Below are 17,568 nucleotides of genomic sequence, written 5' to 3'. Positions count from 1 at the left end.
CTCGCCCGCCGCTGTGCATTCTGGGGGATGTAGGCGCCGCTCCCGGCAGGCGCCGCGCGGCGCAGGCCCGAGGCCCGGCGGGAGGTGAGTGGCCGCCGGGCGGGGGTCGGGCCCGGAGGAGGGGGTGTGAGGGCCTCCCCCGGGCCGCGGGCCGAAGCGCCGTGCCGCCCAGCACCCCTTCCCTTCAAACAGCTTCCGCTGGGCAAGCCGAGTCTTCATTTTCTGCCTTTTTTTTTTTTTTTTTTTTTGAGGTGAAATCGGCCCAATTAGCGCAGGCTGGTAGCTGAAGTTCTCGTTCCGGTGAGAACTTGTTGGGCGAGGCCTTCCCCCGACGGCCGCCGTGGGGCCGCGGGTCTTGCTGGGGGGCGGGAGCCACCCCTCCCAGGGTGGCCTGCGAGGGGCGAAGCAGCAAAGGAAGAGAATTTGGCGTTAGTGCCCGCTTCAGCTCACCCCCTCGGGGAGGGCGGGGGTAGTCTGGGGGTTTTCTTCTCGTCTGGGCCGGCTGCGGAGGGCAGCAAGCATCGTCATTCCGAGCGGGAGATGGGCGCGCTGGCTCCCGAAAGCGGGGGGACGCTCGGACGGCTGCTGCAGAGGCCTCGGGAAGAGCGTGGTGTCGTCCCACGTGGCGTAACTGAAGTGGAGACGTGCCCGCTCGCCGCCCGCTCTGTTTGCCCTTCTGTTTGCCCTCTGCAGAGCAGAGGGGCCCCGGGGTGGCTCTGGCACTGAGGTTTGGGGTTTGGAAAGGGAGAACGGAGAAGGCGGGCAGGGCAGTCTTCAAACTGAAGTCCTCCCTCGGCGTGATGGTTGTTAAACGAGCACCTACTTTAAATTTCAGAACGGAGCCTCAAGGGACACTCACTCTGTCCTTTCGTTTGCCTTGGCCGCTCAGGAACAGCGCGTGGTCTGGCTGCGTGGTCATTTGTCTTCGTTTATTCATGTTGGGTTCCCTGCGTGCGGCTCCTGCGGAGATCCGTGGCGTTTCTGGAGCAGGGCAGAGCTTCTGCGTGTGCTGGGAGCCCGCGGAGAGGCTGGAAGGTGCCTGACGTGTTCCCATCCCCTGTGTACGTTGTTGTCTGCCAGCCTGTTGGAAAGCTCAATTATTATTTTTCAAAGTTAACTGCGAGGGATTGTCCCTAAGACGAATCTCCCCCGGCAGCCGATAAACCGGGATGGGTTTGTGTGGCGCTCAGGTTGACGTTAATCCCGAGTCGAGCCGGTGGCTCTGGCTTTACATGGCGTGATGGAAATCGGAATCTGTCCTGTCGCGACGGCGCTGGCAGACTCTGCCGGCGTTCTGCGTGCTCCCACAGAGGTCTGAGCACGTTTAAATTGGCAGCTGAGTATCATAAGCTTGACACTGGGATTTAATTAACTTCACATCCGCCTGGGTGTCCAAAGTGGCTGAAACGGCCCTGAGCCTGGGCTGTAAGAAAGCAGGAAATTGAGGTCAAGGCCCAGCAGCAACTCTCAGGCTTCGGCGTGGAGAAAAGCAGTTACACCCAGACCAAAACAAGTCTGGGTATGCGCGTCCCTGGGTCACCTTCTTCCCGCTGCCCGCGCCTCCGGGAAACCAGCGGAAGGACCCCTGGAGAGTCCTCAGTAAAACCTGTAGCTGGTAGAGCACAGCGTGGAGTGTTTTGGCAGCAGTTTGAGGAGGGAAAATGTAGGACGGTGCACATCAGATCTCACCTGGAGCTGTACCGAGCGCCGCGGCTGGACAGGCGAAACGCCTGCTGGTGCCGCAGAACCTGCCGTTTCCTACAAAACGCTGCTCCCACGGCGTCCACCGAAGGATTTTTTTTTGTTAATACTCTTAAGCATGGAGATAGAAGACAAAGCCCTGGTTTTTGGGTTGGGTTTTTTTTTTTTTTTTTTTTTATTTGGATTTATGCAGAAAGACTCTAAGCTGGTACAAAGCCTGTCTGAAATCGTTTATGGCTGGCTGTGGGTCCAGGGGTCTGTGCGCCTGGATTCAACTGCAAATCAGGGTCTGGAAATGTTGAGAGGAAACGGCCAAGCTGAAGCAGTTCTTTATACAGCAGCTACATTTTCTTCATTTCATAATGACTAAGATGGATTTAATTAGAAAACAACTCTGTTTTCAACTGAATAATGCTCTTTGTTTACTGCTGGAGCCGTTTGGGAAAATGGAAATAGGTTAGCCAGTGTTGCTGAGAAGCAGCTTTTTTTTTCCTGCGTACGAGTTCAGCGCAGAGCGCTGTGGATTGCTGATACTGCAGAGACTCTTCAGAATCCAGCCAAGATAATCCGTGCCGTTGAATTCTTAAAAAGATGGAAATAAGTGCTCAGTGTAATCTTTGGAGGGGGCGATCTCTGGGAGAATCTGATGCTCCTCTCATGGCCTTTTTAAATTTTGTTCATCCACTGCACTGGGAACTGCTAGGAGAATTTGGGAGCCGGCACCTCTGGGGTGTGGGACCTGGCTGCCTGAAATCTGTAGGAGCTTTCTGCCCTCGTTGTTGGGGAAGGAGGGGGAACAAGCTTCTGCAATTATTGCCGTCGGGGCGATGAAAGGAAAAGTTTGAAATAAGATTTCAAAGGCTGGCTGCTGCTGGGCTTCTGCAGGCAGAATTCCCCTTGAGATCTGTGGAAACTTGTGTGGGACTGCTGCAGAATCTCATTTGCTTTCCCCGTCCACAGCAGCCGCTTCTGCAGAGCTGGAGTGCAGGAGCCAGCAGCTGAAGCAGGAAGCCGTTGTGTTACCAGAAACTTTGGGAGACCATGGCCTAAGATGCAGGAGGGGGATTTTTCGATACTTAAAAGCCACGGCAGAGCCAGACGCTGAGGGTAAGAGCGTTCCCTCTGGGTTCCTGCAGCCCCGCCACAGCGCAGCAAAGCTGGCCGCAGAACTCTGGGGTGATCTAGGAGAGGACAGAGGAAAAATACGGCGTAATGTTCATTAAGCAGCACTTGGTCTGCGTCTCCTGGGCTGGAGTAGCACAGTTTCAGAGCGCGAGCCCTACAGAGCTGAGTTACACCTCCCGAGCAAGAGCCGGGCCTGATTGCGTTTGCAGTCGCGTCAGGGAGAGGTGGCTGCTGGTCAGCGCTGCCTGCCGACGCGGTGTTTCACCGGGGGAGCAAGGAAAGGACCTTAAAATGACGAGATTTACAATTCAGAGTTGGCTCTCTGAGCATTTTACCTTCAGTCTGAATGTTTGCAAGCCGAGTAAAAAAAAATAATCAGAAGATCATTCCATTAAATGCGACTGGATGTGGAGGGAGGAGACTACATCTTAGCGTGTGGTGTGAGGCCGGGAGATTTCCAGGGACTTGATTGTGAAGCAGCAGTTCTTGGAGTGGGGGAAGGAAGGGAGTTTGGCTCGGCTGCTCCTGAGGTGCCGGGATGGATGGCTGGCAGGAGGGCTTGGCGGCGCTGCCTTAGCTCAGCGCGCTCGGCTCTGAGGGATTGCCTGTTGCGGCTGCTCTTCCCGCTGGTTCGCAGGAGTCGTTAGGGAGGCTGTGATTGATTCTGATCCTGTTTTATTTATAAAATCTTTATTTCTTTGCGCCGATCTCCTTGTCATTTTTCAAACGCATTTGGCTGTCAAGGTGTCAAAAACTGGAGAATTGCTTCTGAAGTTTATCTCCCAGTCCATCCATCTTCGGCGTTTATCAGGTACCTTTGTATCACAGGGGAGAGAGCCCAGCAGCTCCTCCAGGGTGTCGGTGGCACCTCCCGCAAGGACAGCCCTGGGGACGGGGCCGCACGTAACCGCAAACCCCCCTGGGCTGCTCCAGGCCCAGCGCACGTGAGAGCATCCAAATCCTGTCCTGTTGCTTCCCAGTTCTCCACGGCAGAGTCTCCGGACCACAAATTTCCTTCCTTTTGCACGGCAGCTTGTGGAGTTTGGCTGTGGTCCAGGGTTAAAGTCCTGGGGCTCCGGGTGGAGGCTGTGGCGTGGGCCTCTGCCTCCTTCTGCACATGGGTGGTTGCTGCTGCAGCTTCCCTGGTGCTGGGAGCCGCTGGCGCTTTGGGCTCTGCATGATCTGAGCTCCAGCACACTCGGGGAGGGAGAATTCTTTCAGCAAAGCTGTTGTTGCTTTGGGTGACGGAGGTAAGAAACACATATCCGAGCCTGCGCCCCCACGTACGTGCAGCAGACGCTGCCGTGTCGGTCTCTGACAGACAAGAATATGTACTGGTGGGCCTCGCCTCTTTCTCTGTCTGCCAACCCTAAATGATTTGAGTTCTTCTCTTTTAGAAGCAGGCGCTATAAATCCTGGATCCTTCGGCGCGGGCTTCTCCGTCCCCAGGGCAGGCGTGGCTGGGTGCCGAGGATCTGTCTGATGGTTCCCAGGCTGCGCTGATGCTGCTCTGCCAGAAGAGAGATGGGGAAAAGATACTTCTGTGACTACTGTGACAGGTCCTTTCAGGACAACCTTCACAACAGGAAGAAACACCTCAACGGAGTGCAGCATCTCAGGGCTAAGAGGGTCTGGTACGACTTGTTCCGAGGTGGGTGCTCCCAGCTCTCTGCCGCTCCCTTTCTGGGATGGAGGAGGTTTGTGTAGGGGGAATAGGTGAAATAAATCGGTGCTGGTGATTTCCATTCAGAGTGTCCGTGCCGGTGAATTGAGGCTTGATGCTGTTGCTGACAAGTGGTCTCAGAGGCAAAGCCCTTGTGTGTCTGGATGTGGGAAGGGGAAGCTGTAGATGTCAGCTGGGACTTGAAGTGAGGTGGGAGAGATAGGGAGGTTGTTTCTGAGAACAGGAGCTGCAGATAAAGCTTTCGGCATAATGGGCAAATCTGAGACAGGAGACCTGCGAGAACAAAGTGAGTTACAGCTTCTGAAGGTGTTAGGTGCCTTCTGCAAACCAGAGTTGGTCTCTGAAGCACGAGGAGCAAGGGACGTGGGTGTGCGCATGGAGAAAGCAGGCTGAAAGGAAGGCTGTACGTGTGTGGCGCGAACAGGCGGGAGGCTGGCAGCAGTTCTCCGTACCGGGCGGAGATGTCCATCCTGAGGGTGGCCGTAGGAGAGGCTGAGGGTGCGACCGTGTGACTGCAGATCCCAGAGGGTGGGAGGACTGGAGAAGCAGGTCAAGCTCAAACCTATCTTAGCCAAAGGGGGGGCGAGCAGAGGAGGAGGACTAGGTGCCTTGAGGTTTTGGCAGGGGAGGAACTGGAGTTCTGGGGCTGGAAGCTGCGTGAGGACGTGCTGGAGGAGAGCCCTGTGTCCTCTGCCTGTTTGACAGGACCCTGCTCTCTGACCTGGCTCGCCGCGCCGTACCTGTGTTGTAGTGCCAGCCCAAGGAATATGATGGGAATGTGTGTCCAGGGTCCGAGGGAGAGAGCAGGACCGTGCATTTTGGCTGTAGCAAAGACGTAGTTTGGATTAAACTGATTGTGAAACCGTTGCCTGTGTGTTCCTCTGCTTCTTTCTGGATCCTTGGAGTCAGGAGCTGCAGGCTGTGTTTGTCTGCAGGCTAGCCGGGTGAGGAGTACCCCGCAGAGCTCTGGGTGGCTCTGCTGTCCGCTTAACTGCCTGTGGAGGTTGGAAGGGCTCCCAAGTGTGGAGGACCAGCAGCCCCAGCACAGTTCTAGGGGGATCAGTGATGGTGAGGCAGAGTACCTAGCACTTGTCTTCTCACCAGGCCACAACCCTTAATTTTCCTCTGAATGATAAAATTCCTCATCCCATTCCTGATGAGGGGGTTCGTCTCCTCTTGTCTCCGGACTGGCATCAGCCAGTACAAGTTCTTCCACAATCCCTGGGAGCTGCTGTGTCTTTGGGGCTCATTTTCCCCCAGATGTCTCCAGGATGTGAAGGACCACTTCACCGGTGCCCACTGAAGACTGAGCTCAGGGTTCTGTGGGGCCTCGTGCAGAGCCTTTCTGAGAGCTCTGTCTGTCTGCCTGGTCTTTCTCTGCTGCGCAGAAAGTGCTGCAGAGCCCCTGCTTTTCTGTCACGCTTCCTTTCCCCTGCTGGGATGGGGAGGAAGCGTGAAGCAGAAAGTGTTGCAGGCGATATTTGCAAGCCAGTGAAAAGCTGAAGCCGGAGGTGCAGACTGGGACTGTTAACCGTCAGTTTGTGGCTTGAGCTCCCAGTTGTCATGTACAATGGCTTCCCACTAGGCAACTGGCCTGCTTTGGACCATGATATGGTGGGGATTGCTGTGCAGGAGATCTTTACTCTGTTCTGTCTTTGTGTCCCCTCAGATGCTGCTGCTATCCTGCAAGAGGAGCAAACCAAGAAGCCATGTCGGAAGTTCCTGCAAACAGGTGAGTTCTGAGGTATAAATAACTGCCTGAGCTCCGGCAACTCCTCCGTGAGCCAGCCCAAGGTGTTCTGCAGAGCCCTGGTGTGTGTCTGTCGTGGGGGGAGTGAAGGCCTTGCGCGCAGGTGTAATGCATCTTGGGTTTGCCTGCACGTCTGGGTTTGCAGGGAGGACCTTGTGCGTGCAGCTCTGACGGAGCGCTGTGGCTTTTGTTCCAGGACAGTGTGATTTTGGGTCCAACTGCAGATTTTCCCACATGACAGAGCAGGACCTGGAGAAGCTGAGTGCCCAGGTGCAGGGTGAGTCCTCGAACCAGAAAATGCCCGGGGGTCTCTGAGGAGGGGGAGCTGCTGCAGGGAGTGTGGGCTGCACAAGGGCACGTGAGGGGTTGTGCAGCGAGCGCCTGCGGTCCCGCGCTGCCTGTCACAGCGAGCTGAGCCTGGATCCCTTCTCCTTCCCTGCTTTGGGAGCCTGTAGCGTGGCGGTAAGTGCTGCAGTTTTTCATATGCTTTCTGCTCTTCATCTGCTGGCACAGACACAAACCTAGAGCTGAGCAATGCTGTTACCACTTAGCAGCAAGCATCTGAGGCAGAGAGTGGGCTTTCTGAGCCCTCGGGGTTTTGTTCAGTCAGGGAATAAAAGCTGTCAGCAGCAGAGGGCACTGGTACATCACTTCCCCTTAAATTTATGGATTTGATTTCCCCCCACCTCTCTACCATCACCCGGGGAGCTGCTGCTTCCGCTCTTGGAAGAGCTAGCCTGCTGTTAGTTGGGTTATCCTGAGGAGAAGACATGGGGTTCTGGAACTGAGGTTTGGGCAGAGGATGGACGGCAGCTGCTCCCCTGCCGTGTCTCTAGAGCGCTTTTGGACTTTTTCATACTGGGAGTACCACCTCCTCACCCTAAAAGGGGTTTCCCCATGGGATTCGTTACTGTGGTGGTTAGAGAGAATGTGGGTGAGGTGCTGGGGAGCACTTCGGGAGCGGTTGAGGTCTCCACTGGAGATCGTCTAGACCCAACCCTACCGTGCTCAAAGCAAGGTAAACCAGAGCAGGCTGCTCAGGACCACCTCCCATTGTGTTTTGAGAATCTCCAAGGCTCTGCAACCTCTGTGGGCAACCTGTTCCAGTGTTTGACCACATTTACCATAAAAATGGGGTTCTAAAAAAATGTTTAAGTGGAAATTCCTGTATTTGGGTTGCCGCCCGTTGTCTCTTACTTTCGCTGGACTCCCTCCAGTACATCCCTGTCTCTGTGGTACTGGGGAGCTCAGCGCTGGACACAGCACCCAGCCACGGCCTCGCTGGTGCGGAGCAGAGAGGAAGGATCGCTTCCTCGATCTGCTGGCAACACTCTTCCTCATGCAGCCCAACTTGTGAGCAGATCTTGTGCCCACGCTCCTAGCTGAAGCCAGCTGTTGTTTTGCCAATAGTCTGGCAAAACCAGGCTTAAGTGTTGAATGTGTGTGTCGGTACATGCACGCAGACATGAGATTTGGGGTGTGCGTGGGACAGAGACTCTCTCCTGGCCTTCAGAGGAATTGGATTTGAGGAGGCAGGGCTCTGGTGAACCCGGAGGAGTGGGAGGAATACAGAGCTATTCCAGACCTTGCCACTGCTGAGTCAGTCTGCCAGTCCCCGAGGCGACTCTGTGAATCAATCGGCGAACAACGCTGGCAGTCAATAAAACCCATCTCGTCGGGCTGCGCGGGAGACGGAGCGCTCCAGCCAGCCCTTCTCCGAGCGGCGCTGCCGGGCTGGCGGTCACGCTCCCCGTCCCTGCTGCTAGCCCAGGACCTCTCCCGAAGCCTCCTCTGCTGCGGGGTTTGAGTGCTGGCCTCCCGAGAGGTGGCAGGGGATGTCAGCCCGTTTGCAGGAACCTGCGGTGTTTCCAGTCATTGAGGGCTGTTTGTTGCAGCGGAGATGAAAGCTCTCTGGAGCAGAGCGGAGCTGCGGGGGAAGGCTGGCAGGCCGCTCTGCGCTTGGGCGGGTTTCTGTGCCAGTTACACTTGTTACTGAGCATTGACTTCTGTCAGACGGGTCGGGTGGAGGTGGAGAATTGGCTGGTGAGAGAGCTGATTCCTGGGAGATTACTTGGAAACCTTGCATTTGTACTACCAAGTCAAACATTGAATTAAACAATTAGACTTCGAGGAGCGATGGCCAGGGGACGAGAGGGTGCCTTGTCCTTGGCTGTGCTGCTCCAACACAAATGCCTGGTTGTAAAGCTAAATCCTATTCACCCCTCTCAGGGTGTTGCTCCGTGGAAATCCCCCGTGAGATAAGCGAGCAGGCTGAGCATCACACACACCTCTAAATCTGATCGCTTGAGCCTGCGGAGAGCTTGGAGGGGTTTGGTGGAGGGAAGAGCTCAGCAGGACTTGGTGGAGAAGAGGTGGAGCCCATAACGTGGTAGACTGGACGGAAGGAACAGCTGCGAAAACCAAGCCGCCGTTCGGTGTGCTGTGGGGACATTTCACCACTCCGTGGGCTACTGAAGCGTCAGTGTCTCGGGTGGTGAGGCTTAGGGCAGGGTTTAAAGTGGGCTAGTGCGATGGCAAGTTGCGCTGCAGGTTGCATCGGTCACGCAGGAGACCTGATCCTCGTCGCACATCCGTCAGGCGCCTCCGTCTGCGCTGTCCCTGTGTGCCTTAGCACCTGGCCTCGGTGTTTCCGTGCTGCGAGGCACCGCAGGCCGCTGCCGGTGAGAGGATACAGCGCAGGTCGGGGCAGCGGTCTGGATCAGGCTGCCTCTCATGGAACTGTCAATGTCCTCTGAGATTTCCCATCTGAACCTGCAGCGCCTGGGAGCTTTTGACAGGCATGCAGCCTGGGGCGGTCGGGGATTTGAGACGAGCTGAGAGCCCGGAAGCTCCTGAGCCCTCTCACTGTTTTGTGCAGAGCATTCTGTGACGGAGCTGGAGATGCCCACGCTCTGCCTCTGGTGGGGCAGCCGTGGATGGTCTCTTGGTGGGCACACAGTGCTGCCTGACTCTGCTTTCCTCAGCTCTGCGTGGGCATAGAGGCAGAGGAGCTGTCAGGCTGCCTTGAACCTGCGTCTCCCCTTGTCCAGGGGCAGGTGCTTCCGAAAAAGGTGCAAAGAAATCCTGTAGTGAAATGGTGTAGCGCACTAACCCATGTTCAGGGGTGGGCTTGCATCCTAAGCCGCAGCAAAGCCCCTTCTGAATTTTTTTTTAACACTGTTACACCGTGATGGAGCTTCTTTGTCATGTAAATATTGACCCTGTGCCTGAATCCCTGTGTTTGCTGTCCCTGGTTCTGTGCCAGCGAGCTCTCCGTGCTAATGATGCATTTTTGTTCCAGCTGAAGGAAACCTTACATTATTCTTAACGCTTGGCCTTTGCCATGCAGGGAATTCACCCTGGTGTTTGTGTTACTGTGTGGGTTAAGTAGGGAGTTTTCTGGACGATTCGCTGTTCTGTAACAGCTTAGAGCATGTCCTAGTTTGGCTTCAGCGTTTCTGCACCCCGTAGAATACGCTCATCAAGAAGCAACAGTTCTCACCTTTGGCGGGGAGGGAGGCGTATTCCCAGCTGCTGCCGCATCAAAGCATTAGCCTTCCGCATCTGCTGCATCATTCATCAGCGAGACACTTCCAGGCTGTCATTTTCAGTACAGGCATGTCAGGAGAAGTCACTGTCAAATTGCCATCTTTGTGCTTCAAGTTATTGGCTCCCCGCTAATCTGCGTCACTTCTGCTGCTGGTGCTGACACAAGCCGGCCTCTCCGGTGAGCTCCCGCCAGCCGGAGCAGCAAGGGGAGGGGGTTTGCGATGTATCCCTGGGATTGAAGGAATACCAGTGACCCTGCTGGGGGTGGCTGTAGTCAACCAGTTTAACTTAGCGATGGGCGGGGGGAAGAGCGCTCTCGCAGTCGGCTGCCGCTTCTTGGCCGCGGGGTGGTAACTTCGTAAGCTGCTCATATCGCAGGGCCTCATCAGCCTCATCTCTCAGCCGCGGTCTGCCGCTGTTCGCGTGCTCTGGAGGAGTTTGGGCTGCCGCATCCCCCTGCTCGGGGAGGGAGCCGAGGGGTTATGTGTAAATCTCTTTGCTGGGTGACCTGCTCGGTACTGGTGGTTGCATCTTGCGTATGGTGGCGCCCGTTCAGGAAGAAAACTCAGGCTAAAAGTTGCATGGGGAGAGAAGTTGAATCTGGATTCCCACTCTGGCATCATTGGAGAGGCGCTTCATGACTACAGCCACTCTTTTAATTGGCTGTAATTAGGCTTTGAAGCAATCACCCCAGTGAGGAGGAGGAGGGACGTGCCTTCACACTGTCCTGCTGCCGGCTGCGCAATCGTGTGCGAGGAGTGAGGGCTGGTGATTGTTGGAGTTACGTCCTGGAACACCTGTTGGCACTCAGGGGTTATTGCCAATCTCACGCTGATCCTGGTGGTCCCTGGATGGGACGGGTGTGTTTCAGAGGAAGAGGAGACAAAATTTTTCCCTTTTTCATGGGTGTGTGTCAAGGTGGACAGAGCCAGACAGTTCCTGTGCCTGCTGCCTTATTTCGCAGCCCGAGGGTGGAGGGCTTTGGAGCAGTAACTTGCGGAGCTGTGTCAACAGGGAGCCAGCTAGGTGCCTTCCTAATCTGGACACCTGGCTCTTCTGGACGAGGCCGTTGTGGTTGCTCCACCAGTTTCTGGTGTGACGCTCTGGGGCAGTGGCCTTGGGGCTCCCCGCTCTAAACAGAGCGGCTTGGGCAGCTTTGCTGTGTTTGCTGCGCTGTGTTTGGAGCGGGACGAAAAGCAAATCTCAGTGGTGGGCAGAGGTGCGAGAACTTTCTGTGATTTTTCTTCCCTGCCTCGTTAAAGGCTCTCTGCTTGTCCCCTTGCTGCGGTGGGATGTGCTCAGGCACTCAACAGATGGAGGAACCCAGAGCGAAGGGAAATAGGGCGGCTGTGGTCAGCACTACCAGGGAAGTCTGATCTGGGAGCTGAATTTGGATTTCCTGAGTCTGAACGGTGCCCGGCTCGTTGGACCCAGAGCCCTCACCTGGCCAGGCTCCTGGTTTGACCCCAAATAGCTCTGCTGGGGTTTCGCTGCGTGGGAGCGACCCTAGAAGACGCGAACGGTCCTATCTCCAAGCGTATCCTTATCGCCGGGTTGCAGAGCAGCACCTCAACGTCAGGACCGCAGCAGGCTGTCTTTGTGGTGGCAGCGAGTACACCGTCACCCCTCCCAGCAGCAGCAGATGAAAAGGCTGGATGACAAATTATCCATCTCCGGCTGCTCGTTGTGTAGCACATTTCTGCCATCCTTATTAATATTCAACAGGCAGATGAATAATTGGTTGCCACCACTAGGATAAAGTGATCCTTCACTCTGCCCAAGCAATATTAATTTCACACCCTGTCTGGAAACGTATAATATTTTCCTTAAACGTGTGACATATGGCGGGGAGGTGCGGAGCCGGCTCCTGCTGGGCAGGGCGGGTCGATCCCTAGATGGGATCAGGGTTTCCCCGCAGAGCACTGGTCCCTGGAGGGTTTGGTGAGCGGAGCAGGGGAGAGCGACACGCAGCTGCCTCGGCTTCCTTGTCCATATTTGTTTTGCAAAGTATCGCGTTCCCTTTTCTGTGAGGTGGGCACTTTCCACCAGGCGGAAGGTCTAACGGCGCTGAGCGTCCCCTCAGCCCGCTCTGCCTGACACGTTGGCCGTGTCGTTGGTGTCAAGGGCTCCTGCTAGACCCCGCTCTCCGATCCCGTCCTGCTTTGTTGCTGGTGCCCAGGGGGGAACCAAGGAGCTTTGCTGACTGGGCAGCTGCGGATTTCTGCCCGGTGGGAGGGACTGGTGAGTGCTGGGCTGCCGCGCTGGCTCTGTGCCCTCTGCCAGCAGAAGGCAGTGCTGCAGGATGGGGTGCCTGCGGGCTTCTGCCCCGCGCAGTTCCCCGGGGTGATGGAGGGGCTGAAAGCCTGAAAGGACCCCAGGCTGCCGTGTCTCTTGGTAGGCAGCAGCGGTTTCCTGCTGGCACTGCCTTGCTCGTTTCTAACTTGCATGAGAGAACGCAGGACCTCGCCCCCCTCTCTCCCTCTGCCATGCTCTGCTCTGATTTTGCACCGAGGCTGAGCGGGGCTGGGCGACGGCCTCCCGCCCCGTCTCTGCAGGAGCTGGGGATGCATCACGCAGCGCGCGCCTTGAACAGACCTGACAGCATCTCTGAAATCCCACTTTTGTGTGTGCTCGGAACCTTTCAGACTCTCGCGGCCTGCCAAGTCTGCATCGATCCGGACAGACGTCCCTGTCACTCCCACCTAACTGGGCAGAGGCGGCAGAGTCCCTCCTGCCAGTTGGAGGGACATGACTTTGGAAACAGCTCAGGGCTCGGGGCCAGCTGAGGCTGTTTCGGGCGAGGATGAGGAGGATCTGCCCCGGGGAGGGGGGGAGATGTCAGACTCCCCTCAGTTAAGTGCCCGAAATGCCGCCGCGCTCGCTGGCTTGGGTCGTGTTCCTGGCTCCGTCTGGCTGGAGCTGTCACCAGCGAGGAGGCCGAGCATCAGATGGCAGTTGGACACTGGAGGAGGAGGAGGAGAGGCCGCCACAGGCAAATTGCAAACTCTCCACTGTAAGAAACTAAGCAGGGTAATGAGCAGCGAGTTTAATGGAGTGAGAGGACTGCAGCGCGAGCGTCTGATAGCCCTCTGTCTCTGTCTCTCAACCAGGGGAGCAGAGACTGAAGGAGCTGCGGCAGGAGGGCGCGGATGTCCCGCCTGGCACCATTGAGGACTGGCTGGAGAAGAGAGCGAAGAGGCTGAGTGCAGCTCAGAGCAACAGGTACTGGTGCCCGGGGAGCATCCGTGTGAGGGCGGCGGCTCCTCCTGGCCCTTGCGATGCGGAGGGAGATCCGACGGGGGGGTGAGTGGGATGGGAGAAGGCGCAGGTGATCGGGGGTCCCAGCTCGATGGGACCACCTGAGCTGTCCTTTAGCTCTCGGCCCGCCAGAGCTGCACGCCTGCTCCTGGCACACGCTACAGACACGCGTACGGACCCCGTCTCGCACACCTGTGTCAGAGACCGTCCCCGTACGTGGCGGGGACAAACAGGGCCTTGCTGCCTGCAGCGGCTTCCCTGGGGAAGGCAGGCAGAGGGCTACTCATGTGCTCTGCAGAGCGCACAGACGCGCCTGGAAGGACAGTGCCACCGCAATGCTGAGTTATTAATGCCCAGAGTTCACTGGCAGGAGCCCGATCTCATCTGTTGACAGTTTCTCCATCCTCTGCCTGCCCTGTCTGCACATCTCTGCCAGTCCCTGCCGGCGAGAGGGCGGAATTGGCTCCTCCTCGCGGCATTCGTTCGGATTCGGATGCCTGCCGGTGCCTGCTGTTTCCTTGCTCACCTGACTGTGCCGCAGGCTTAATTGGATGACATTTGGGCAGGTGCCAAATCTCTCTTTTGTTCTTTTTCCGTTTGCTCCTGTCCTCTCTGTGTTTGGTCTGGGCAGGATCTTCCTTCTGGTGCTTGTCTGGGCTTGTGGCTCTCTCTTTGCTCCATCCCTCAGCTTGGCTGCTCTTCACCTTGCGGTGGTGCTCGCCGACAGCCGTAACCTTCCTTCCCCCCCAGTACGTTTCACTTGCCCCATTTCCCGTGTCCTGCCTGTGAATCCCTGGATCTTTGGGCAGATATCTCTTACAGAAGATAGCCATCGCTACACCCAGAGCAATTTCCAGGCGTTCATAACTACCTGGTCCCTGCTGCCTCCAAAGATGCACAAGACTTGGGATTTCTAGGGCTCTTGCTTTCTACCCAGCCTCTCTGCAGGCCTGGAAACCATCTACTACTGGTGCTAAACACCAGCTACTCTTCTGTTCCTCCATCTGGCCATGCCAGTGCCTGTCCCGATCATTTCTCTTCTCCCTTTGTGCTCTCCAGCCCCCGCCTTGCCCTTCTGAGCCATCTTTGTGCTTTGCTTTGTCTGCCGGAGAAGTTGTTCTGCGTTGCAGGGGAAGAGGGGCTGTTTTAGGCAGGTCCCTGTGCTCCTGGTGCCTGGGGAGTCTGCGTTCCTCCTGAAAATGCTTTTAAGGATAAGGAGCTCCCTCTCCTGCAGTCCTCAAGGTCCCTGAAATGTGGCAGAATCTCTGGCAGGGCCTAACTCTACTTTGGGGAGTTGGCGGTTTCGGATGAGAACCTGCCCAGGGGCTGCCTTGCCTGCCTGATAATGTCGGTAAAGACCATTAGTCTGCACGAAACAGCAGAGAGAGCGCTCTCGAGGGCAGGCGGCTCCTAAAGGAGACCGCGCAAGGCAGCAGCTCCACCTCTGGCTTCTCCAGCGGCACTGAGTGGGAAGGATTCAAGCTGGGATGGAAAAGCTCCTTGGAAGCGCGATGCTCCCAGTGTGATGGAGGATGTTACTGTGTTAAGGCTCAGCCTGCGAGCGTCGCTGAGTTTCTGTCTCTGCCTTGCCGGGGGTTTCCTAGTAGGCGGTCACGGGTGGAGCTGCTGCCTTGCGCGGTCTCCAAGTACACCGCGGGGCAAAGAAAACGCTGCGCTGGACCAGAAGTGGCCGTGTGGCCAGGTGCTGCCTTGGCTGAAGGGTTAGCACTTTCTTAAAGGCAGTAACTGCAGCACGGTTTGTGACTCTCCCCTAAATTACCCCACGGCTGGAGAGCTGCCACGCTGCCTTGTCCCCGTCCTTCGGGCAGCCGCTTTCCCAGCCTGGCCGGGCTCAAGGGGACAATCTTCATTTGGAAGCCTCCGCCTGGTGCCTGTTTTCAAAGTCACGCTGTGCCACCGCTTTCTGGAGAGCTGGGGTGGAGCTGGATGGAGTTCGTGTTCTAGCTGGGGAGCTCTGCCAGGGTGCCATTGATTTTTTTTTTATTATTTTTTATTTTTTATTTTTTTTAAGCTGATTTCCAAAGGAAAGGGAGCATGTCAGGGCACGTGAGAGTGTGCTTCTGCCCTAACTGCCGTGGGTTTCCCTCAGAAAGGGGTCTGGTGCCTCAGAGACACTGAGATACGACAGGTTTCCTGAACGGGGCGGTGGGTAGACGAGAGGGATCCCATTAATGCCTTCGGAAAGGGAATATTCTTGACCCTTGCTAGCCAGCGGAGAATCCACACAGGACAGCCGTTCTGAAGGCTCCAGCTGTAGGTAAACCTTTGATAGCACTTGTATCTTATGAGACCCCGGGGAATTGAGTACCCAGACAGCATCCTCCCTATTGATCAGTTCTGCTGCTCGCGGAACAGCTCGTTAGTTGATAGCTGTGCTGTTCCACCTTGCGGCGTGCCTTGTCCTGCTGCCCGCCCCACCGTGCTGCTGCACCGGGGGCTCCCCTGCTTGCGTGCCCGGGCGTAACAAAAAATATTCCTGCCCGAGCGGGGCTTGGTGTGCGTCCGTCCTCGGCTCTGAAGAATCCCCGTCAAGGGGAGAAGCATCAGACCAAATGACTTTGCTCTGTGCTCGTTGCCTAGAAAACGCGGCACTCAACTCCTGGCTTTCGGCCACGGCGTCGGCCCTGCAAGGAGAGGAGGGTGTTGCTTCTCCGGAGCATTATGTAAAGGAGTTTGGTTAGATTTCTTCTGGCATAACAATTAAAAAGATTCATCAGAATCAGAGGGAGAGGCCTGGGAAGCTGGAAGGCTGCTGTCAGGGCTCGCGCTGAAGAACAAATGAGTTTCCTGCGCTCAGGAATTAATGGAAAAGGTGTGCTCCCTGTGAATTTCAACCTGCCCTGGCCGAGCCCTTTCTTCAGCTGGAGACAGCAGCACTTCTTGCTTCTGCGCTGCTTCAGTCAGGTGTGTTGTTTGCAGTGGCCACAGCTAGTAAACTTCAGGGAGAGAGACAGAGAAAAGCGTTTCCCAGGCTGTGAGTTGGAGAAGGAAGCGTGTTTTCTCTGCTGAAGGGTGCTTCTGTGCAAACACCCTGTTGTTTTGGCAGTTTCCCCATTTCCGAGGGGTCCTTGTCCTTTGGGAAGCGCGCAGCTGGCTTGGGATTCAGGCTGCTCGGAAAGAAACATCTGCTAATTTTGTTTGTTCTTCTCAAAACTCAGCTGTGCGGAGAGCCGAGAGCAGCTGGGGGTGGGAGAGGACGGGGCCAGCCGTGCACCCGGCACAGGGCCCTCTCCTGCCGGCATCTGGACCTGGGGCTGCTGCCCGTTTTGGGGGCTGTGCCTGCTCACCCCCCCTTACTTTGGTGCTCCCCACCTCCGCAGTGCCCTGCCTGAGAAACCAGCGCCTTTCCAGTACCCGCCGGGCTGGCCGCCGGTGCAGGATCTGCCGCCGTCCCTGCAGGCCCCCCCGCCCGGAGGGTGGCCGGTGCCCCCCAACCTGCAGTGGGGCTGAGGCGCGGGGACCCCTGCTGAGGTTGTGCTGGAGCTGGACTTCTTCCCCGCCCGCTCTAAGAACGGGACAGAATTATTTATACATACTTTTATATCAATAAAAGCCTTCCCCCCGCTGCAGCCCGCATGTGTCGTGTTGTTTCTCGCCTGGCAGCCCCCCGCGGGCTGAGCCCGTCAGGCGCTTGTCTCCCTGCCGCCGGAACGGGGAGCTGCGCTCAGCAGAGCTCCAGCTCCGTGCCGAGGGGCTGTGTGCTCTTTTCTGGAGCTGCGACAGCCCCCGCTTCCCGGGGCAGAATCCGTCCCCTCGGACCGCTGCTGACTGTGCTGCGCCCTGCCCTGCCCGCTCGCTGTCCGGCTCTGGGCAGCAGAACCAGGCGAGGGAAGGAAGCAGTAACCAAGATGTTAAAATCGCTGTTTAATATTTCCTCTGGTGTTTACGACTTACGTTTGCTTCTGTTAAATTCCGTGTGTAAAACTGCGTCGGTTCAGGTGCCAGAGCTCCTAATGAAGAGCTTGGGGAGCTCCTGTGAGCCTCCTGCTCCCACTATGCTGAAGGCGAGAAACAGGGAGGAAAAAACATCCCAAGGTTTCTCCTTCTGCAGGAAACTTAAGTAAACAGTGAGCGCCAGCGGGGCAAATGCCTCCCTGGGTCGCTCCCTGCTCTGGGAGCTGGCTGGCCGGGCACAGGGGCTGGAGCTGGGAAGGGCTTGGCACCGGCTCTGGGCCCCCCTGCTCGCTGCGCTGGGAGCCAAGGGGCCGGGACGGCAGCCCGCCTGCCTCCAGCTTCTCTCCACCGCTCCGGGAGGGCTGCGCTGGAGAAGACCATCAGGTGCTTTTGGGGTGCAGCTTCAGTGTGGCCGAGCCCAGCCCGGCCACGTGGTTGCCGCAGCACAAGTTTTGCGGCGTCCATCTCTCCTCGCCAGGAAAGGGAGGGATGAACGAGGCCCTTGGCTCGGCTTTCCCGGGAAGGCGGGTGGGCGCTCGGCTTCACCGCGGAGCTGCTGGGCTCCGCAGCATCCCGTGAGACCGGC

At 57.0% G+C, this 17,568-nt stretch overlaps 1 protein-coding gene across 1 annotated transcript; it reads left to right on the top strand.

The window, feature by feature from the left end:
* The first annotated feature begins 29 nt into the window (after positions 1 to 29).
* On the top strand, positions 30 to 16,657 carry ZMAT5 (zinc finger matrin-type 5). The gene is made up of 6 exons (XM_086761101.1): positions 30 to 84; positions 4,224 to 4,477; positions 6,180 to 6,242; positions 6,457 to 6,537; positions 12,920 to 13,031; positions 16,409 to 16,657. Exons 2-6 carry the CDS (start codon positions 4,351 to 4,353, stop codon positions 16,536 to 16,538), a joined length of 513 nt encoding a protein of 170 aa, XP_086617227.1. The 5' UTR covers positions 30 to 84; positions 4,224 to 4,350; the 3' UTR covers positions 16,539 to 16,657.
* The last annotated feature ends 911 nt before the right edge of the window (positions 16,658 to 17,568 follow it).

This window comes from Chlamydotis macqueenii, chromosome 17, assembly GCF_036417535.1.
Source record: "Chlamydotis macqueenii isolate bChlMac1 chromosome 17, bChlMac1.mat, whole genome shotgun sequence".
In the NCBI taxonomy this organism is placed as follows: domain Eukaryota; kingdom Metazoa; phylum Chordata; class Aves; order Otidiformes; family Otididae; genus Chlamydotis; species Chlamydotis macqueenii.
This window is presented reverse-complemented; position numbering and strand designations above follow the sequence as displayed.